Raw genomic sequence first — 23,428 nt, 5'->3', positions numbered from 1 at the left:
ATAGAATGACAATAGGAAGTAGAATACTTCTGTCACGTGGGACTGAGCCACCAGTCTCTTCCTTCGTGGGGAGCCACACTGCAGACACATCTGTTGATTGGACAGGAGGGAGGAGTTTGGAGCCTTGCTACAAGAATGATTAGAATGTTGGGCATGGTAATACAGTCTGTATATTCCCAGCACTCAGAAGGCCAAGGCAGGAGGATTACTATAGATTTGAGTCCAGCCTGGGTGATATAGCAAAATCTCAAAATAATTTTTTTGTTTGTTTGTTTTTTGAGACAGGGTTTCTCTGTAGCTTTGGAGCCTGTTTTGGTTTTTTTGTTTGTTTGTTTGTTTTTTTTGGAACTAGCTCTGTAGACCAGGCTGGCCTCGAACTCAGAGATCCACCAGCCTCTGCCTCCCAAGTGCTGGGAATAAAGGTGTGTCACCACCACCGGCTTAAAATAAATTTTAAAAATTCAGTTTGTCTTTCCAGTTTTTCAACTCAGCCAATTTCTGAAAGATAAATTCCCAAGCCCCTTGCCTCCTTTAAAGATGTTGTCCTGCCGGGAGGCAGAGACAGGCTTATCTTTGTGAGCTCAAGGCCAGCCTGGTCTACTGAGCTAGTTCCAGGACAGGCTCCAAAACCTGAGAAACCCTGTCTCAAAAAAAAAAAACAAACAAACAAAAATAAAATAAAAGATGCTGTCTCTTGGCGGGAGGGCTCCTAAATAGGATCAGTACCGGATATGTAATGTGTGCACATGTATGCTCTTACAAACTTGATGCTGTGCATATACTTCTGCATATGTGGACTGTGAGTTATCTTTATTCTTCACATATTTTCAGTACTTATACTTTTATTGCTGGTGATTAAGCCAAGGCTATAAAGTATAGAGGCTCTATCTGCTCACTTTGTTGACAGTAGCAATTTACTTCAAGCCTTTGGGGGTTATATGAGGAATAGCCACTTTTTTAAAATTTTTTTTGTTTGTTTTTCAAGACAGGGTTTCTCTGTGGCTTTGGAGCCTGTCCTGGAACTAGCTTTGTAGACCAGGCTGGTCTCAAACTCACAGAGATCCGCCTGCCTCTGCCTCCCAAGTGCTGGGATTAAAGGCGTGCGCCACCATCGCCCGGCCTAATTTTATTTTTTTAATTAACTTATTTATTGATTAAAGATTTCTGCCTCCTCCCCGCCACCGCCTTCCATTTCTCTCCCCCTCCCCCGATCAAGTCAGCCTCCCTCATCAGCTCGAAGAGCAATCAGGGTTCCCTGACGTGTGGGAAGTCCAAGGACCACCCACCTCCGTCCAGGTCTAGTAAGGTGGGCATCCAAACTGCTTAGGCTCCCCGAGGAATAGCCACTTTATACTAGTTATAACCCTTATAGTAACATGAAGCTCACAATTTCATTCCAGCCAGAATGAAGAGCAGGCAGGCATTCTTTCTCTCCACACATGCTTACCCAGGCTGCAGCAGGGTATTGACGTTCAAAATGAAAAATAACATGTTCAATTCTTTATCCAGCCCTGGACAACCAGGGCCTCATAGATTTGACAACCATCCAGGAGAGTTGTATGTAGGCTTAAAGCTCACAAAACTGACCAACCCTTAAACAGAAATCATTACAAGGAGCGGTGCAGGCCACGCGACTGGTCTGGGGACACGGTGGTGAGCTAGGAAAGCAAGTCCCTGCTTACGTGATGTTTGCAACGGAAAAGTCCTGAGCGAAGCATCCGTTTTCTCTGGGTTAGCACGTTATTCTCTAGACTTTGCACCGTGCTGGAACGGGGGCAAGTGGTAGCTGGACTTGTGAAACTTTGGGTGAGCTATTTGGAGCACCAGCACCAAGCACCAGGTCAGACTCGTCCATCCGCGAGTGCCATTATACCTAGACAGAGAGTCCTGACTTTCTTTCTTTTTTTTTTTTGTTGTTTTTTTCTAGACAGGGTTTCTCTGTAGCTTTGGAGCCTGTCCTGAAACTCCCTTTGTAGACCAGGCTGGCCTCGAATTCACAGAGATCCACCTGCCTCTGCCTCCCAAGTGCTGGGATTACAGGCGTGGGCCACCACCGCCTGGCCAGAGCCCTGACTTTCACATGGTAAGGAACTCCTGAAAACCCTGGTAACCTGAGATGCCTTTCAGCCCTTACTCGCTAACTGACAGGATACTAATCATGGTTTGGTTTGTTTGTTTCTTTGCTTTTGTTTTCTGAGAGTGAATGTCTCAGGTAGCCCAGGCTGGCCTCAAGCTGGCTATGTAGTGGAGACCGACCCTAAAATGAAATTGTGATCCTCCTCTGTTTCTGCTGGGCTTACAGGCATGCACCACCACACATGGCTGCCTACTTGCTAGCAAGCATTCACCCGCCTAGCTCCAGCTCTGGCCTGGGACTTCAGGAATAAAGTTTGTGAAGCATTTTGATCGAACACCTCACAGTACTGACAGAACTGGGGCCTCACACTCTCCACGGAGCCAGAGCCATAGTCTGTCTCTTTAAAGGCTGAAGGCTTGGCAAACATTGTTTAATACAGCCCCTCATTCTGTTTAATCTATCCCCGATAAAGTTATCGTGTAACTGCACCTGTTAAATGAGAAAGAAAAAAACAAAAAAAAAAAAAACAAAAAAAACCCTTAGAAATACAAGGGGATTGGACCATGACCTGGATGTCAAATCTAAGTCTAGCGTTCAGGATGGAGGAAGGAAATCCTGATCCTATTAAGTTAGAATTCCTTTCCAAGTCATCTTGAGGACTGGTTACAATCAAACCTGTCCTTTAGTCCACCTGGGGCTACAGCTGGGTGGGGGAAGTAGAGGGAAGGGCTGTTACTTTTACCATGAAGACCAGAAAAATGCTAAGGCAGAGAGGGCACTTAAAAAAAAATGTGTATGAGTGTTAGCACGCATGTGTATGCAGCATTTTACATGCCCAGCACCCAGGAAACCCAGAAAATGGGTACCAAATCTCCTGGGATTGGAGTTGAGTGGTGAGCTGTCTGATCTCTGAACTGGCGTCCCCACAAGAGCATCAGGTGCTTTTACCTGATGAGTCGTCTGTCCAGCATCAGGGCGCTCAGTCATTCCAGGCTAACAGGTGGCAAACTGGGGCCATGCTCAGTAAACGACTAGATTGCTATCTACTTTGTAACATGAACGAGAGAACACTTATCTGAGAAAACAGTCAGTTTAGGAACCGTTGCAGCAGGCCTCTAACTCCTAACTCATACTACGTAGTAGTATGTACCACCCTTAAGTGAATACTGCCCATGGCAGTTAATAGTGCAACTCAGAGTATAAGCATGGCACAGTGTGGTGCCCTTGGGAGAAAACTGACAAACCTCTGAGACTAGCCTGGTCTCCAAGAGCTCCAGGCCAGCCAGGCATACACAGCGGAGACCCTCAAAACCCAAACACACCAAGCAGAAACAGTGGAGCTAATAGGCTAGTAGCCAGCCACCTTTTCCTATCTGGGCATGTGCAGAGCGCCGTGGTGAAGAGGGCTCCTTTTATTTTTAGCCTAGTGAGGAAAAGTGCTTAAATAGCAACAGGGCAGACTAAGTCAGAGGGATTAGCTGGGCTTGGTGCCATACTGTGGGGACAAGATCAAGGCTTTCCGGACCCCTGGATTAATGAGTTCCAAACTGGAACCTTCAGAGGTGTAAACACGGGAGGTTGGAATCGAGGCTCAGTGGTACACATCTGTAGTCTCGGCTGCTGAAGGCTTGGAGCCCAGGATTTTCAAACCAGGCTGGGGACCTTGAGACTCCAACTCACAACAAAGTAGGACAAAACGTCAGAGAACTGCAAGTTCACTGGCTAGTGCTTGGCCAATTAAAACCTAGGAAAAGCTAATATGCCAGGAGCACACCAGCCTCCAGCACGTTTACTGTGTAGGTGGCTCATGGCAGCTGGATCCAGGAAGTTCCCGACAACAGGGGCAGTAAGACAGTTTACCACACTTTATTAAATAATCTCATAAACTGGGGCTGGTTCGTGGACCAGGAAATCCTAGCATATCCAACCTGCAGGGGCACGTTGAGTCGTGGACAGTTGTGCAAGTGGCCAGGCCCAACACAGCCGTGTTTAAAATGTTCCTTAGGTTTATGTGCAGCTTGCTTGCATTGATTCTGAAACCTGCATTCTGCAGATGACAACACTGCTTTGATGAAACAGGGAACTAGGGATTGCCAGGACTCAATCTATAAACCTTAGTTGGAAGCAGAATTGCAAGTCAGAAGCCAGCCTCGTCTACCAGAGTGAACTCCAGGTCAGCAATGGATTGCACTAAAACCCTGCCGCCAAAAAAAAAAAAAAAAAAAAAAAGAAAAGAAAAGAAAAGAAAGAAATGAAACTAAGAACTCTCACTTTACCCCAGATTATAGGTACAAGAAAAAAACTGGCCAACGCACGACTCCATTTTAAAAACTAAAAAGCAGATAAACAAGCTTACTTTGTCAAACAAGACAGAACCACCTCCTCCTCTTTCGGCAGGAAAGGAAAGACCAAAATATTGCACGTTGGTTTTTTTTTTTTCTTCCCCAACCACAAAGAAACAAGTCAGAGGAAATCTTATAAACGTTAGGTTGATTTATAAGTACTGCTCTGGCAGCAACAGCCTGTTTACAATGAGGAGTTATCTAACTGAACATACTGTACATGGCAATTAGAAGTCGTCACGGCAAGAGAAAACCACAGGCAGCCAGCCTGCTGCGGACGGCACACAAGCAACCAGAGCACAGCAGGGCAAGCTGGGGTGGAGGTGGGGTATGTTTATTATAAAAGGAAAAAAACAAAACTCCATAGGACTCCTAAGGAGGGAAGGAATATTCTGCTGGGAGAGGAGACACTAGGAGACAACATGACAAATGGTTTAACTCCAGGCCTGTCCTCAGTTCCTCCCAGAGCAAACTGAAGGAGACACTGACGCAAACAGGCAGTTCTGCAAAGTTAGAAACCCTACCCTACAGAGTTGATTAAAAGCTGAACTTGTTTTGCTTTACAAAATTTAATTATCAAAAGGCCTGCTTTAGTGACATGCTAGTCCCACCGAGAAATAATCCCCACCCACCCCCCGTCAGTAACAATGTTCAAGTTGACCAGCCAACTCATACCTCTAACTCGTGTGTGGATACATATGCATCTTAGCCTAAGCATGGGATCAGGTGGTGGCAAACACTGGCATCCCACCTGCTACCTGTCCAGCATCTGCTCCTGCAGAGTGGGCAGGGAAACCCTATGTAGTAATGAAGCCGAGCCCCAGACAACCAGCATTCCTGGTACTTCATCCCCATCCCTGCTCAAGAGATCCTTCCTTCCAACCAAGTTCTTCACTTAAACTTGGCAAACGCAGGGATGAGGGTGGTTTTCTCAATTAGAAAGACACATATATCCACACATCCATATATATAACTTTTTTGTTTTTACATTTAAATATAAAAATACTACTCTGCTCTTTGTTATAAATGGAGGACCAAGAACTAAGGACCTTCTTTACTGTTACAGCAGGGCTGTCCCTCAGGTGACACACTGAGCTGTCTTCATGGAGGGCATAAACTCCCCCAAGCAAGGGAAACACAGTACAAGGGAGCACCCTCCAACTGCTCCTCACCTAACTTCCACTGGGAACAGAAAGTCGGTTTAACCGGAAGAACTAACAGCTCTCCACCAACAGGGAATCGTCAATCCAAGCAGTGGACCCATGCTTTCAACTATTCTGAAGAAAAATTCCTCCTCTCACAAATATACCCGCTCTGTGACAGCTATACCTACTGGACATGCATTCCTGATGAGATGAAGCAGTGGTTACCTTCCCTTCCCCCTCCCCCACTAAAAAGCTAGATAGAAAAAAAAAAGATGAGGGTTGGGTATGCAGAGATTAAGAACTTGACCCCTCTATTCTGACCAATGAAAGCAAGATTAACTGGGCATGAGGAATAAAGAGACCTTGATATTCCATCCTTTGAGTTACAGTGGGGGCAGAGCTGGGACAGGAAAGAGTTGGAGTGGGATGATTAGGAAGGGCTCAGGATCACTCAAAGCCTAGTCCACTTAGTTCTTGTATTGGAACGGCTCATCGCCAGTCTCGTTGAGAAGGCAAGTGCGGACAATGGCCTCTGTCACGGCAAAGGGGTCACAGTTGGCAGAAGGGCGACGGTCTTCAAAGTAGCCCCTCTTCTCCTGGCCGACAGTCCGGGGAATGCGGATGCTGGCACTGCGGTTGGCAACGCCAGCAGAAAAGTCGTTGATGTTGGAGGTTTCATGGAATCCAGTCAGGCGCCGGGCATTGTCCAGGCCCCCCTTGGGATCGTAGGCGCGAATGTGGTACTGGTGCCGCTTGCTTAGTTTCTCAATGGCCTCCTCGATGTACCTAGTGGAAGCGGTAAAGATGAGGGTCTTGACTGTCACTAGAAACCTGACCTTCAAGGGCAGGGGCAGATATGAACCCCGAAAGAAATCAATAAATACTCCATGCAGGCTGCGTCTGCCTTGTGACCCGAGTCGCGGTGTCTCAGACCAGTCCTTAACATGCAGTACAGAGGTCTGCTGGACGGGAAGACCGCCATCACCTGCCTCTTCCCACCGCTAAGAATTAAGTTACCCACTTGCTTGTATTTTTACTCAAGACTTTCAAATGCCTGAACCCACGTGACAACTTTTCCGTATCACAGTTGTAATTCTATTCCTAGGAGTGTCACTTCTCTAACAGGTACGATGACAGACTTACGACAAATATGGTAAATGACACGTATTGCCGTGTGAGGAATCCAACTTTCCCAACCCTAACACAAAGCCCCTCCACGCCATGAGAATAAAAAAGACGGCTCCAGAGGAAGGCACTCACTTCAGACCGTTCTCCTCCCGCATGGCCTTGGTGCTAAAGTTGGTATGGCAGCCGGCACCGTTCCAGTTCCCAGGGATGGGCTTGGGATCAAAGGTTGCTATCACCCCGAAGTCTTCACAGACACGATGCAAGATGAAACGGGCCACCCAGAGATGATCTCCCATGCGGATTCCTTCACAGGGTCCTATTTGGAATTCCCACTAGAAAGAAAGCGTTGACCTTTAGAATAAGTCCGCTCAAGCTCTGAGCTTGTTCTACTACCTCTACCCCGAACCACTCTTACGTTACCCTTGCTAGCCAAAGTCCCCATGTGCCAAGTTTTCAGAGGGGAGGAAAGTGACAGAATAGTGCCATTTACCTGGGCAGGCATGACCTCAGCATTTGTTCCTGTAATCTTAACTCCAGCATACAAGCAGGCCCGGTAGTGAGCCTCCACGATGTCCCTGCCATAGGCTTTGTCTGCTCCCACACCACAGTAGTATGGACCTGAAGGAGAATCAAGACCCATACTCAGGGAAGAGTCAGAGAATCCATAAACCCCCAAAGCCAGAAAATTCGAAGGTTCTACCCCTTGTTTCCGGAGTCACTTAGTCCCGCCTTCACCTGCAGGGGGGAGAAAGGCTTTTCCTCTGCCACAGCCTCAGCAGAGCGGCTGCCCACTCTGAATTGTTTCTCACACTTTGTGTGTACACGCATGTGCAGTCTGGTCAGAGGATAAACTGAGGGGGTCATTCCTTGCTGTCTATCTAACCATAGTGGGTCTCAGGGATAAGACATGGGCTGTCAAGCCTGGTGGCAAGCACTGCTACCCACCAAACCATCCCCTCCTGCGCCTTCCTGTCACTTTAGATTCTAACTACCTCTGGATGTGAGGGATGCAAGGGCAGTCTACCGTTAGTTCCCACTGCCCGTCTCTGTGTTTTCTGATTCGGGAGTTGCTCTTGTCTCTAGAGAAGGGGGGGTTTCCTGGACGTAAGAACTTAGGGGAGGAAGCTTTTCTTTCACCCAGGGGAACTTACCTTGGGGCCCAGGGAAGCCATTAGAAGGCCAACCAAAAGGGTGTCCGTCTGTTCCCATGAGAGTATATTCCTGCTCCATTCCAAACCAGGGGTGCTGGTTGCTCACCATGTCCATTATCCGTTTACAGGTGTGTCTTAGGTTGGTCTCTAGAATAAAGCATCAGCGTGCTATAAGGAGTGGTGCCCTTGTAACCTCTCACACAACTGAAGTTATCATAGGCTGGACTGACCCAGGCCCAGCCACTGTGTGCTATCACCGAGGGAGATGGAAGAAGCGGTAATTGCAAATCTGCAGCAAAAGGCTGAGAGACTCTTTATAATTAAAGTCAGCTATGAAATCTCATGGGAATGGAGCGAGAACAAAACAAGAGCTCGCCCTATCTGCATGCTGGCCACGTTCCAAGCACCACACGCCAGACACTAACACCCTCTGTTCACAAGACAGCTGCTTCTAGTTGTCAAGTGGATTCCCTGGTTTCTCAGGCACTTAAGGCCAGATCTGTCATTTTATTGAGAATAATTTGTCCATTAGGGCGTCCATTCCAGGTGAGTTTAAGTGCTCAGTTACACAGTATTGTCTGGTACAAAAAGAGAGAGAAAGACGGAGAGAGGCGAGTAACTGGAAGCCATTCCCAAGCTAGGAAAAGGTTAACCATTTAAGCGAGTCCGCGGGGAGTACTAGCAGTCTTCCATTTTCTCAGCTGAGAACACGAAGCCCCAGGTGTCAGGTGACACGCCCAGGTTAAAGGCAAGCAGCAGAGCCAGGAAGCCCATGGCTACCACGTTCAGGGTGCACGCCCTTTACCAAGAATATTTCCTTTCAAAACAGAGGCCCTGAAGGTGCAGGGCTATCAAGGCAGTGCTGGAAGAGACTTTGCAGAAGTGAAGTCTTTAAGAAATGATGTAAAAACTGAGTAGGGACAGCATGGCACAAACACGTGCAGGTGGAGTAAGCCTCACGGGGAGACAACTTCTGGAACCCCAGTGCTCACAGTCATGGGCAGACAGCATCAATATGCTGTCTGAGAACAGCGCTCCAGATGATGCGCACGTAATAATTCATTTGATCTTGCAAATGGCTTTGAGACGGACTTCATCTTTAAAAGGATCAGCAGCTGCCACACAACCCTGACAACCTGAGTTCCACCTCCAGAACACCCAGATACAGGCAGGAGAGAACCGATTCCATGAGTTGTCAGTTGACTCCCACACCCCCGGCACGGTGTGCCCTCCCCTCGAGCACAAAACCACGCACAATTCAGCAAAAACAGAAACACAGGGGAAAAGTATGCCAAGGGCACTGGCAATAAACAGCAGATCTGGTATTTAAACCAAAACTCATCCAAACTATTAAGTGTGGAATACAGGTTCTTAAATGTATACGCAGGTCAAGACTCACTGGGGACACCTATCAGCTAACAGATGGAAGAAGAGTTCCACCGTTTATGCAACCAATACAAGGGACCATGAAAGGGTGGACCACACTTGTTTTTTTCAGCAGGAGAGTTCAGGGTAGGATGGACATTCAATTAGCTCTAGATTCTTAAAATACTTTCTAAAGGGCAGTCCCTGCCTTTTCAGAAATCAAAAGCCCGGACTAGGACAGCTACACCCACCCCATACACACCTGCAGGCTTCCGGTTGTACTTGAAAACTTCACAGAACACCAGCTTGTTGGGCTCCTTGCGGAAGGGGTCCCGGAACATGGCGACCGGCCTGAGATACATGTCACTGTTGGAGCCCTCAGACTGAAAGGTACTGGAGCCGTCGAAATTCCACTCGGGTAGTTCTGGGCCAAAGAAAGAGGAGAGATTAAGTTTTAAGGAGACACATTCATTTTTTATGTGTATGGGTATTTTGCTTGCATGGATATCTGTGCTGGTGTGTGTGTGCCTGGAGCCTGCAGAAGTCACAAGAGGGACACACATACACACAGGCAAACACACACACAGGCAAAACATTCATACACACAAAGTAAGTCTCTAGTGTACACACAAAGATGTGAATGCATCCTCGTTAGGGACAAACTGCCGCCTCTGCCCACCTATCCCTGGGTTCCTCCTCATCTGAGATTCCCAAGGGCAGCGCATCACCAGACCCCCCTGAGCAACTCCCCTCCTTTCTCTAAGTCTACAGCGCACCAGCTATTCAGATACCACTTACAGTGAGCGAGGCACTGAAGACACAGGACAAAAGCTGACTCCTTCACTAGGCCGCATCATCTCCCTTCTCTCACCCGTCCCTGGGCTTGGACTGCAGCAACACAGGCTGTGCTCTTACAGATGAGGCAAAGGCTGGGTCCCTACCACGCTTCCTATCGCTACTGTTTTAATGGCTGGTTTCTCTCTCCAGTTCTTGAAGGCAGAGACCAAATTCTGCTAAGTGCCAAGTGCACTATACACGCTGTCACCTAGTCACTCAGACAGCACCATCTCTAGAAGAGGAACTCATCCTACACTAGGTAGGTGACAGCTGCCCAGTCCCTTTCCTGAAAAACAAAGGGTTTCTATGTATAAGAGTCCTCGCTGTACTCGAACTTGCTTTGCAGACCAGGCTGGCTTCGAACTCACACAAGCCCACCTGCTTCTACATCCCGAGTGCTGTGATTAAAGGCGTGCACCACCACCACCAGGCCATTTGCGTTTTTTTGTCTTTTTTTGTTTTTTTTTTTGGTTTTTCGAGACAGGGTTTCTCTGTGGCTTTGGAGCCTGTCCTGGAACTAGCTCTGTAGACCAGGCTGGTCTCGAACTCACGCCATTTGCGATTTTAAAACACCCCCAAATAAAAACGGCCAGACCAAGAAAAACTACTTTGGAGTATGTGTTTTGCATCCAGATTCCACTGATCAGTACTATACACAGCACTCTAAAAGGGTCTGTAACAATGTTTCTCAACCTGGGGCTCACAATCCTTTGAGAGTCGTCTAAACCTTTTCACAGGGGTCTCTTAAGACCATGTGAAACCACAGACGTTTATGTTATGATACATAACAATAGTGAAATTACAGTTAGGAAGTTAGCAGTGGTTGGGGGGGGGTCACCAGCACATGAGGAATTGTATTAAAATGTCAAAGCATTAGAAAGGTTGAGAACCACGGCTCTATATAAACTAGACAGCACATATATCCCAGTTACAACGGTTCCTTCAAACTAGGTTCCTGGGTTTGGCCAGGTTAGAGGTACTCCAACCTCCCACCCCCTACAGATAAGACCCAATATTTTCCTTCAGTGTATCAGCACACACGCGATTTCTAGCTAAATAAAGGCCTCCATTGTTGCTATGACTCCAGACTGCTCAGCAGCTTACGGGTAACTGACTGAGGTCTCAAGAACCCTGCTTTTGAAAGGCTTTGCAAACAAAAACAGAAGGAAGGTCAACTCTCCGGCTTCTCGTCCACTTCCAGGTGCGCGGCGCGCTCACCTTCGACGCACTTGGGCTCGCAGTCCAGGGTGCGGGTCTTGCAGCGCAGCCCTTCGCCGGTCCCATCAACCCAGATATACATGGCCTGGACTTTCTCACCCTGGGGCAGGGACATGTACATTTGCTTGATGCTTTTGTTCAGGTGGGAACTTGCTGAGGTGGCCATGGTGGAAGGTGTTCTGGGGAGACAAAAAGCATTTTATTAACATCTACCCCAAAGAGGGTCTCCCGCAGGAATGGCTGAAGAGGCACGAGGATCAGAGCGTGTGGCTGATGTCTCCTTTGGAAGTCCACACACCCAAGGGTGCAGTATTCACTCTGCTTTCAAGAATTAAAAGTTTATAATTAGACGAACATCATCCCCCTCAGGGTGGGCTAGTTAAGGGATCTTAATATCCCTCGACTTTGAGAAAGGTGACAGGAGGGGACAGTAAGATGACAAAAAGTTCATTAATAGAATGTCTTATTCCACCCAATACAACAATAAATTACTGCCATTAAGAACTACGTAATTGACATTGGTTTAACGAACATACACCCCCCCCCACACACACCTTCTAAGTTCCTGCATCTAGATTATTTGAGACAAGATCTCACTGTGTAGCCCTGGAACTTGCTGTGCACACCGGGACAGCTTCCAACTCAGAGATCTGCCAGCCTCAGCTTCCTGAATGCTAGGATGAAATAAAGGTGTGCTGCCCCCATGCCTTGACTCCATAGTTAGATTTAAAGATGAAACAAGGGGACTAAGATTTAAAAGGCTAACATTCCTGGGAGGAAATTAACAAAAGATCTGTACTATTTGCTATCATCAGGGTGGTAAAGAGGAAAGCCATAGCCCAAGGACCACACCGCTGGTTTTTTTTTTTTTTTTTTTTTTTGGAGACAGCGAGTCTCTACCTTGCCCTGGCTGTCGTGGTACTGACTATGTAGACCACGGGTGGATCATAGAGATCCACCCGTGTTTGCCTCCCTAGCCCTGGGATTAAAGGTGTGTTCCTCCATGCCAGGTCTCAATTGCTGACTTTTCGCTGGTGTGACAAAGTCATTAGTCCACAGACAACTCTGACTTCAATGTAAAAACGACCATATTTGAAGATTTCACTAGATAGTATGTAAGTAGAAATTTCCCAGTTCAAATGACGATGTGGGGGAAAATCTGCTCTAAGAATCTTAAGGTACAAAACCAGCTTCAACACAAGAGGAAATGTCCCTCCCCCCTAATCGCCCAGGATGGCTGGAAAGGGAACATATTGTTCTCCAATGACTTGGGCAACTTTCTGAAGTACAGTGGCAAAGTTTCTACGGGCAACTGTCCATGTTTGCCCAAGTGAAAACAACTGCTTCTCCCTCCAAAAGCCTCACCCTTCCCCTGGGGAACAGAAGAAGCTCCGTGGTCAAGTCCTACACAGAACTAAAACCTCTGCCTACACCACCCTTAGAGACCAGGATTGCGATTCTACATGGCCTTGGGTTACACATCCAACATTAATCAAATGTTAGGTGAACCTGGCTTCCTCCTCCAGTCCTTCTTCGAGACCAGCTGGGTGCCAGCTACCTAGTATATGTTGTACCAACTGGCGCCAAGTTCACATGGAATGGGTTCTGAAGCTCTGAGTAGTTTCTGCAGTCGCCAGATGTACCGGGGTCCTTCTCCCTGCCCTCTTACTCACCCCAGCCACAGAGTATTAATTGTACTGTTGGGGTTGCCCTCTCTAGCCCTCCTCTTTTTAGAGCTGTGTTCGTGTCTCTCCTCCGACTCAGTATCTTGCTGGTCCAAACAACGGAGCTTTCTGGGCGAGGGCGATGGAGTGGGGGACCCAGACCGTTCGGAGGGGGAGGTGTAGGAATAAGTATGCTGGTGGGATTTAACCCGCGATCTCTCCCCGGCGTTCACAGAGTAGGCAACGAAGCCAAAGCAATTGGCAGGGGACTCTGAGGACCGATAATCTCCATCATCTTCTTCTTCTTCTTCTATCGAGGGTTTCCTTGAAGATTTGCGGCTGGGGGAGGATCCCCGCTTCCCGCCCCCGGAGGAGTTGGGGTAATCCACTTTGAGAGCAGCCCTTTCCCACTGAAATGTCCGGAAAGTTGGCGCCCCGACCCTCGGGCCCGCGTTGACCTCAAGGCCTCTCCCAGGGGGCCATACCCCGAGAGGGCAGAGGCCGGGTGGAGAGAGTGGGGCGACCGCGGGAGGCACCGCGCGCCGCTGCTGCCTCCTCCCGGCCCGGTCTCTCCACTGCGGAGCCCTCCGGCCACACCAAGGTCCTGGCTCTCCATTGTTCGGTCATACTGTAAAGCCGCCAGGACCCCCGCGTAGGGGAAGCCGGCAAGCGGCGCCACCACTCGAGACCACCGGCCTCAATCAGACCACCCATAGCGCAACGCCCCCCCACCCACCCAAAACCGCGCCGCCCAGGAAGAGAGGATCGAGGCGCCTGAGCCCACCTAAGGCGTGAGTGCACTCCCGCAGGGACCACCCGGTCTCACGAGCCGGAGCCTCCGCCAACCCCGGGACGCCCGCCTCCCGGGGCGGCGCCTCAGGCTGCAAGTGGAGAGCAGATCAAAACAACCCGCGACCCCGCCCTTCCCGGAGCCTGGCCCGGAGCTCGCCCCACAACAGCCCAGCAGAACCCGTCCGTCCGCACGCTACAAGCACGCGGGAAGCACGAGCGCAGCATCCCCGGCCCCGTAGCTGCGGACAGGAGATGGGAGATAGAGTGCGGGTATTACAGCCCGGGCCACCGTGCAATGCACTCTCCGTGCGCTTACCTTAGTGGTGGCCGGCGGGATGATGGATGGGGTGGGCAGGCAACGAGAGCGAGGCGAAGAGTGCGGAGAGGAGATCGGTGCGGGGCTCAGTCTGTGCTCTCAACTCCCATTCTCGGCTCTGCAGGGACGCAGCCCGCTCAGTACTTTTTATTGGCAGCTCAGGCCCGCCCCCGGCGCCCTGATTGGCTGGCGTCGGCCAGGAAACCCGCGCCCATCAGCTGCTGTGCGCCGGGTGCTCGAGGCCATTGGCCGAGTAGCTTTGCGGGAATCGCGGGGTGGAGCCAGCGAGCCCGAGAAGAAAGAAAGAGAAAGGGAAGTGGGGGAGGGGAAACAGCGGCGGTCGAGGAGGGCTGGGGGCCGAAGGTGCCGGAATCTTTTGCAGGCTCCATTCTTTAGCGACCTCTGGACCCTCCGACCCGGGCTAAGGCTTTCTCAGAGTCACTCTGGCCTTGGCTCTTGCTGCCTAACAGTGCAAAGATTTTCGAAGAGAGTTGCTGGTGAAAATCCAGAACCGAATTTTTACCCTTTGTTGTGCGAGATCTGGGGGAGGTGGGTTGGGGAGTTGGACCCTGATCAGGCCTGGAGAGAGACACGGCTCCAAAGCCTAGACAAGTCTATCCTCCTGGCTTGCTGAGTGGGTCTGGGGAAGTGGTCAGAACTGTGATTTCATGGTTTAAATACAAGTGTGATGTTCCTATAATTCCATGGAGAGGATTTTGGAGATCCATAGACAGGAGACCTGTTTGATGTCGCCTCGTTCCTGCCATAGGCAAGTCTTAGCCTTTCAACGTCTGGGCTCCTAGGATCTGCAAAGTAAAGCAGATGGAAGGACTTTCAGAGCTGTTTACCAGCCTTGAAGTTAGGGTGCACACTGTTCGCTAAAGAAAAGCTGTTCTTCCCAGGAACCCCTTGAAAGTTGGGATTCACCAAATATTTAAGGTTCCCTAAAGAAATATTAGCTGGCTGGTAGTAGCGCTGGTCTTTAATCCAGGAGTCAGAGGCCAGAACAATCAGGGTTACAAAGAGAAACCCCTGCTTTATTTTAAGACAGGAAAAATGAGTGTCTTTTCCCTCTTTTAACCCTGCCGTGATGGCTGAGATAATGTGTGGATACTGTAAAATGTTGATACTGATTACATGCGCAGAAACTACTTGTAAGAATGGCCCAATACTGTTATTAGTACTATGTCCTGAGCATCCTGTTTCCAGTGCATGGAATCCACCTGGGCTTTATTAATCTTTCTGGAGCCTTGGTATTTGGGATGGAGATTTCCTGCTTAAATACCAGAAATCCATGCCCTAGGTGCCTTTTGGAAGAGAAAGGGAAGAAGTTTGTTCTGGTTATGTTTTGTGCCACAAGTATGTGACCACACACACATAACTTGGCTTCTTGGGTCAACCTCCGTCTATTTCCTGTAAGAGTGTCTAACACTGTGGCACACAGAAACAGCATTCATCTCAGCTGGGGTTTGGGTATGCTTTGGGCTGGAAAGGCACCTTGCAAAGTCCGTGGCATGCTCAGTGCCCCGTTAAGTGTGGAGCATTTTATGGTGATGGTCACTACAAGTGAGTCTTCAGATCAGATAAACCCAGGACCAGATCTGAACCTCAGTTCCTAAACTCCTTGATTAATAGCCAAATCACTTAGCCACAAAAGCCTCAGTTTTAGCAAATATAGGAGGGATTACAGAGGGACCAGGAACATGAGGAGTGTTTAGGAAACACCGTTTTATAGGTCAGTATAACGGGAAAAGATTGGACCATTCCTTTCTCCATAAATACTGTGTCATTGTGTGTGGAGCCCAGAGGCGGGTGTCTTCCTCTGTCACCTCTACTCTTTTTTTTTTTTTTTGAACAGGGTCTTTCACAGACTTAGCTAGACTTGCTAGCCAACAAATCCCAGGTCTCCTTCTGTATGTACCTCCCCAGAGCTTGAATTAGTTACCTACCATTGCACCTGACTTGTTACTTGGTTGCTGGGGATCGAACTCGGGTCCTCCACCCGTTAAGCCCTCTCACCACCCCTGCATGACCGCTCCTGCAGTGCAACTTGCTGTCTCCATATCACGTTGCCCCTTGCTTTAATAAAGGACATTGTTAGATTTAGTCCCAGCTACAAGGTCAGCTGTCTTTCTGTCGCTTTCTTTTAACTCTTCGGCTTAGGTGGTTGGAAAAGGGATCAGGCAAAGGGAGAGGCGATATTCTTATTTTAGAAAACGGTGAATCCGAGATACCAGGTGCCCAAGTATCAACCAGCGCCTTCAGCACTCTTCAGCGCTGCCCAGAGTGGGCACAGTGAACAGAACAGAAAGTGCAACATTCAGAGCAAATGTGTTGTTTTCCTTAGGTTTCTTGCAGTTCTGCCGTGGGAGTGACTACTGCCCTTGCTAGGCGTATGAACCACCTTTGCTGCTTACCCACTTCCATTGTCCCCAATCGTGTCAGACCGAGGGTTCAATAAACATGTATCGACCACACAGAAATGTCAGCGGCAGCATCAAGAGAGCATGTGCCCTGCTTCCAAGAATAGAAGTGGATTTGCTTTGATCTTTCATGTGACCAGGGCCATCTCACGTGACCACCCACTTTCAGGGGGTAAACAAGAGGCTTTGCCCCCTTGGTCAGCCCCACATATGTCTAAACCAACCAAAGTAGAACCCGGACAAGCCCAAGGACCAGCCTGGGGGAACTTAGAGTGGACTGTGGGAGAAAAAGCAGAACAGGGTCCCTCAATCAGTTTGACCTCAGAAAAGCGACCTGTGCTTTTAGAGAAGTTGAAAGAACAGCCTGTTTCAGCTCCTTTGACTTTGCTGTGTCTCTGTCCTTTGTTCTTCCCTAAATTGCCACCCTCACCCCCATTTTCTGCCCCTTCCATGAAAGCAGTAAGATGGTTGAACCCATGAACTTTTCAGTCTAGGCCCACACAGTATCGAAGCTAACCGGGAGGGGTGGGGTGTCTGATGGCAAGTGCTTTGAAGTTGAGGTGCTTGCTGAGTGGAGTTCCTTTGTCCCTGGGGTGGGTGGAGTGGGAGAGCAATGTTGCAGGGAGACTTTTGACCAAATTTGCGGAACTAACCCCATCTCATCAGTGGTGTTTGGCCGCCTACACTGATGGCCTTGTTTTGGGCAGACCTTTCCTATTTATGAGTTCTTACAGTGTCTTCCTCTGCATGTCTGAAGCACTTGTTCTAGAGGCATGGGTACAGCCTGCCTGATTGCCTTGCATTCACAATGCCAAGTTTAGGATATGGCTCCAGTGAGCCCAAACCCTCAACTATAACACACACATGCAGTTGGGAAATGGAGTTTGCTTGCAAGTATGTGGCTGACTTTAGTGGGCAAGTCGTGAAAACTTTAAACCAAGCTGAAGAAATACGGTGGGGACTCAGAGTTGCAATCACCCTGAAAACCAAGCCCAGAATGTAACCTGTTTTGTTTTTTAGAAACCCAAATTAGTTCTGACCCCCCCCCCCCGTCCCCAAAACAGAGCCTAACAGATGTCAAGCCAAGCCCAAACAAAAAAGTAAAGGAGGGGCACTGGAGGTGGATAGCATTCCTGGACCCTGTAAAGTGAGCTTTTCTGGAAAGTTGTATTTAGTCCGCCTTTCAAATTCCACTCTATCCAATGAAAGCAGGAAAGAGCAGATTGCACTTGAACTCAGTCACCTAAGACTGGGCAGGAGAAAGAGCTGGCCTTACCTAGCTTAGTTCTTTGAAACCCCTTAGTTCCAGAGAAGAAATCCAGAGTTGGAGTATCATTGTCTTTCTCCCTGATTGGAGTTTTGCCAAATGCTCAGTGAAGACATTCACAGAGATGGAAGAAGCGCCCCGTTTCTCAACCTGCGCATTAGCGTGGAAGGTTTGCATCTGCTTGGGCTCCACCTCAAATCTTACCTCTGCTAGGAAGAACCAAGTTCATCTGTCTGACAGCGTGGGAAAGCAAATCCTATTGAGACTAGAAAAACCATAAATACAACTCTAGAATTGTACCTTCATGTCTTGCTAACATACTTGGTAGGCTTTGATGTTGTTGTTGTTATTTTGTTTTGTTTATTGGATTTTTTTTTTAAGTCTGAAGTGAATCCAGGGCCTTGGGCATGCTAGACAAGTGCTCTGTTGTTGAGCTGTATTCCCAGCCCATTGTTGTTTTTTTGTTATTTATTTTTATTCTTACGTGCATTGCTGTTTCCCCCATGTGTATGGGTGTCAGGTTCCCAGGAACTATAGTTACAGACAGTTGGGAGCTGTCATGCAGGTGTGGGGAATTGAACCCGGTCCTCTGGAAGAGCTGTCAGTGTTCTTAATCTCTGAGCCATCTCTCCAACCCTGTTTGTTTGTTTGTTTTTGAAACAGGATTTCTGTTTAGCTCTGGCTGGCCTGGAACTCAGAGATCTGCCTGCTGCCTCTGCCTCCCAAATGCTGGGTTTAAAGGTTTATGCCACCACCACCAGCTTAGAGAAAGAATGGATTTTGAGCAAGTTTTCTTTTACAACAACCTGTCACTAATTAAATCTAATTAATGTCACTAATTAACGATTTCCTCTCTCTCTCTCTCTCTCTCTCTCTCTCTCTCTCTCTCTCTCTCTCTCTCTCTGTGTGTGTGTGTGTGTGTGTGTAATGAGGGGTGCACACGTGTGCATGTGTGGAAGGCGGGGGAACCTTTCAGGAGTCCGTTTTCTCTGTCCACCATAGGTTCTGGGCCTAAACTCAAGCTTCGTGGTTGAACAGTGAATGCTTTTATCGGTCTCCCTGCCCCCCCCCCCCCATACATAGCTCTTTCTTCTCTAGATAGCTTGGAACCTATTAAAGCTTACTTGAAAGTTTATTTGTTTTTGGTTTTTTTTTTTTTTTGGTTTTTTTTGAGACAGGGTTTATCTGTGGTTTTGGAGCCTGTCCTGGAACTAGCTCTTGTAGACCAGGCTGGTCTCGAACTCACAGAGAACCGCCTGCCTCTGCCTCCCGAGTGCTGGGATTAAAGGCGTGCGCCACCACCGCCCGGCTTACTTGAAAGTTTAGAAAAAGTTGTTCTGTGGTGGAAACATTACTCGGATCAAAATGTGTCTTTTAGTTTTCTCACAGGACTCCTCAGCTGGATCTACACAGCCTTTTTATCCCTAACCCCTGGCCCCATTAGCTGTTTTGGATCCCAGTTTATTTCATGTTTGTCAACTTTTAACAGAAAACACATAGCCTTATGGCATGTATTTTGGATTCTTGGGCAACATTTTGCCTGCTTCTGGACTTTTTCTATCCTTTTTTTTTTTTCTTCCTCATTTCTTTTTAAACTGATTCTTATGAGACTTGTTTCCTGGAACTGCAGAACTAGGTGCTTGGTCGGGTGATGGTGACCTAGCGCCCTCTGGTGGAGTTTTGTGGTAATTTTAAACTTCTCCCCAGAAGGCTTGAGTGTGAAGGTCTTTCTTAACTTGCTTCTGTTACAGAGTATATATAATAAATTATCAATGCCCAATGCTTTCCCTACAATGACTGCTTGAGAGATACTGTATTCATATTATGGACCCACTACCAGAGGTTTATCAAAATTAATCTTCAGATACCCAGAAACGGGCAGCCAACTCTACTTGCGCCTCACCCCACATCAGTGTGCGAGGAAGGGGGAGAGAAAAGGCCTCTGCAAAAGCAACTGAGAAGGGCCTAGGGACCAAGAATAAATGGGAAATGGATTTGAAGACTTGATCGTGAACGTGTCGGACCCTCAGCCCTCACTCGGCTCTGAGCCCAGAAACTTAAACCAAGACAACAGTTGAGAGAGAGCGTAATGCCAGACTCTCTTCTCAGGGCAATCAGAGTTGGGTAGAAAGTCTAGCATAAACTAGGCCTTTAGGGATGTCTGGGGTATTTACACTGTGCCATTTCCTCTACCAGGACTCTGTTGGTCCTGCCTCTGCACCCGCCCCCCCTTCAGGCTTCGTTTAATCCCAGGATCACTTCCTTGTCCATTGCCATTAGAGAGGTCTCTGTAGCCTGGGTGACACCGTCACAGACTTGAGTCTGACACAGGGCTGAAATTGCTGGCTTTTCTCGTCTCCAGCAAGTGGACCTTCAATGGAGCCAGCTTTCTAGACTTTCCGTGCAGAAGCACGTAAGACCATAGTGATGATAATGAGAGCTGGGACTTAGGACTAAACACAACCAGAGCACCACCGCTAACATCAGAAGACAAAACAATTTGGGAATGGATCTGGGGGTTTTACTCTCCCTGAGAACAAAGAGAGCAGGGCATGAGCAAGAAGATGACATCAGGCTTTAGGATGGTTGGAATTGCCCAGCGGCTGGCAGAGCCTCTTACCTGTTGAGCAACATGTTTAGAGGAAAGGAGTGGTGGGGTGGGCAGTGGGACCAGATGAGCCTCCAGTAACCATTAGCGGTCACACAGTTGGAATACACAGGAGGAATTGTGTAACTTGGATACCACAAAGTCCTTCTTCTTCCGAAACCTACATATTAGCTGGTGAGGAAAAACTGCCCAAGGGAAATGATTTCAAAACCAGGACAAAGCCAGATGTGCCAGCTGTTTTTGGAAAATTAAGGCAGATTTTTCTGTAACAAAGAAGTCTATCTGAGCTCTCAGGAAAAAGCGCCTTGTGGGTGCTCACGGCCTCGGCGGTGGAAGGGGTTACAGTCTGTGTATCTAGTGAGAGGCAAAATTGTGGCTGTGGAATGTGAGCTGCAAGGGGGAAAAGTTGCAAAACCCAAGGATTATGTGTAATAAGTTCCACATGTAAGGGGGTAAAGCAAGCTTCGGAAAAGTAGGCACGCTAAAACACGGAGTTGGGAAAGTATCAAGCATGGACACTCCATAAAACTTGGATTATGCAAATTTATGGTATTATTAAATTTCTTTTTAAAAATGACTGTAAAGTTTAAAATGAAGGCAATCATCCAGGCACGCCCTTAATCCAAGCACTCGGGAGGCAGAGGCAGGTGGATCTCTGTGAGTTCAAGGCTAGCCTGGTCTACAAGAGCTAGTTCCAGGACAGGCTCTAAAGCTACAGAGAAACCCTGTCTCGAAAAACAAAACAAAAAACCAACAACAACAAAAACCATCTAAAATGAAGCCAATCATTAAAGATCAAGGATGGGTGTTTTTTTAAAGATGAGATTTATGAGGTTTAATAATTTATTTCTGAAATAGGAATTACTCCGGCTGGTCTAAAATTCAATATGTAACCAAGTATGATCTTGAACTCTTGATCCTCCTGCCTCCATCTAAAGGACTAGGATTGCAAGTATGCCCCACCATGCCTGGTTTTTGTGGTCCTGGGGTTTGAACCTAGGGCTATGGGCATGCTAGGCAAGTGTTCTGTCAACAGAGCTCCAATACCAGCCCAAAAGAATATGATCTCAACCTGTGTCTTTCCCACCTTTAATCCCTCACTCGGGAAGCAGAGGCAGACAGACCTCTGAGTTTGAGGCTAGCCTGGTCTACATATATATTGAGTTCCAGGCCAGCCAGGGCAATGGCATGAGATCTTGTCTGAAAAATAAAATAATCAGAAGAGTCAATCTCCTTTACAGAATGAGACAACTGATTACAGTTTTGAGCTGTGAGGAATCTTTATTCGCGTGGGTGAAGGCAATCAGTGGTGCCCAGAGAAACAGCTCTGACCCTAGAATTCTGGGCTGTGGTGGAGACCCTCCCCTCTAAGCCATTCTGTTGCATTCTCTTCCCCTGGCTTGGCTTCCTCCCTCCCTCTCTACAAGTCCCATCAGCGTCTCTGTTGTGCCATAGGGTCATTACCTTCACCAAGGGAAAAAGTGCCCAAGAGCGCCCAAAGATGGAAGATGGAGTGACCTGTATGCTCAGATATTCTAGGCCCTGTCCGTGGGAGAGCTCCTTGAAGGGACAAGAGCGTGGTCATCCTTGTCCTGCTGCTCTGCATCCTGCAGCAGCCTGTAGAATGTTCCCGAAGAGCTCTCGTGGTACAGCGCTTCCTTGGACACCATCAGCCTCAAGCTGGGGCTGTAACAATGATGCCAAAAGGAAGAGATGCCGTAGATTCCCAACAGGCATAGGGCATTGATCATCACATGCCAACAGAAGAAGGTGGTGACGAACATGATGTCACTGATGTCATCATCCTCCCATGGGAAGCCAGAGACGGGTCTAAACAGAATGAAGCCTGCCTGAATTAGCCACGAGCCCATCACCAGGAACAGGAAGGTCTCTATCATCCAGAGGTGAAACATCTCAGGAGCCCACAGCCCTGCCGTCAACACCAGCATCAACAGGAACACCACCAAGATGAGGAGAGAGTGAACCTGGAGCTCCACCCCGGATGAATCCTTAACGTGGGACACCAGCAGCAACAGCAGCACATAGACGCCCAGGGCCGTGGAACCTCTTTCTAGGGTCACCCACCTCTGCCGCAGCATGCTCTTGCTCACAGTTTCTACACAACCGTCAAGGGTGAGGAGGGTGAACATGGTGAGGTGCTGCCACTCCTTGGGGTACATAAACCTTGGTGGCATCCCTTTGCTCATAAATTTCAGCCCTCCTTCAATACAGTTGACCTCATAAACTATTAAGAGGGAACCAGTCACTGTCTTCAACCAGCCTGTATGGGCTAGTTGCCACAGCCTGGCCCATCTTCCCTTATTCGTAGGGTTGTGGGAAGGATGCAGAAGAGAGTCATTGAATATCACAGCCCTGGAGACGACTATTGCTCGATACAGTCCATATAAGACCAGAAACAAGCCCGGACATACATGACCGATAAAGTCTCCCATTGAGATTCTAATCTAACAAAATGCAAAACTCAGGTGGAGGCCCTTCAGGTTCTAGGCTTGGGGAAGAACTGTCTCTCAGTTCGTTTTATCATCTCACGTCACCCACTGCTCCCCACAGAGAGGAAACATTTCTTGAGACAAGCCTACACATTTGGTGGAAAAACGGTCTCATTAGGCCGTTCCACTCTGGCGCACCGGGGACTGAGCGCCACAGCTTCTGAGGGGCTTTGGCTCGTACTCAGCCCTGGCTCCAGTTCCTTCCTCTCATCCAGCCTGGTACTCAAGTGGAAAGGCGGGGAGGGAGATGGTGGGGTGGATTGCAGTGGTGTTCAGCAAAAGCCTGTGCTCCCAATCATCTTTGGAGTAATTCTCAGATCTGACTCCAGTCTATTTACAAAGGCCTTCGTTCTGGGCACAGACGTTTTAACATTTAGGTGGGAGACCATATAATAGCATCCACCTGACTTTTCTAGTCTTCTGTAGGAAACGTATCTTAAAGACCACAGAGAAGTTTCTACTCTTTCCCTCCTTCCACCCTCCTCCACCTTTCCCTGACTTCCACCAACCCATCGCCATCTTTGTGGGCTGTAGACAAACATGCAGAAGGTGCATTTTGAGATTTTTTTTTTAAGGGACAGTGGT

At 48.3% G+C, this 23,428-nt stretch overlaps 2 protein-coding genes across 2 annotated transcripts; both read right to left on the bottom strand.

Moving 5' to 3' along the window:
• Positions 1-4,550: 4,550 nt before the first annotated feature.
• On the bottom strand, positions 4,551-14,160 carry Glul (glutamate-ammonia ligase). Its single transcript, XM_075988272.1, has 7 exons — positions 14,036-14,160; positions 11,264-11,442; positions 9,471-9,632; positions 7,844-7,990; positions 7,183-7,310; positions 6,825-7,024; positions 4,551-6,350 (listed from the first exon to the last, which is right to left on the bottom strand). Exons 2-7 carry the CDS (start codon positions 11,427-11,429, stop codon positions 6,032-6,034), a joined length of 1,122 nt encoding a protein of 373 aa, XP_075844387.1. The 5' UTR covers positions 11,430-11,442; positions 14,036-14,160; the 3' UTR covers positions 4,551-6,031.
• Positions 14,161-21,868: 7,708 nt separating this feature from the next.
• On the bottom strand, positions 21,869-22,786 carry Teddm1 (transmembrane epididymal protein 1). Its single transcript, XM_075987437.1, has one exon. It carries the CDS (start codon positions 22,784-22,786, stop codon positions 21,869-21,871), a length of 918 nt encoding a protein of 305 aa, XP_075843552.1.
• Positions 22,787-23,428: the final 642 nt, after the last annotated feature.

This window comes from Microtus pennsylvanicus, chromosome 10 (assembly GCF_037038515.1).
Source record: "Microtus pennsylvanicus isolate mMicPen1 chromosome 10, mMicPen1.hap1, whole genome shotgun sequence".
NCBI classification, from domain to species: Eukaryota; Metazoa; Chordata; class Mammalia; order Rodentia; family Cricetidae; genus Microtus; species Microtus pennsylvanicus.
Note: the sequence above shows the minus strand (reverse complement) of the source record. Positions and strands in the feature narration are given on the sequence as shown.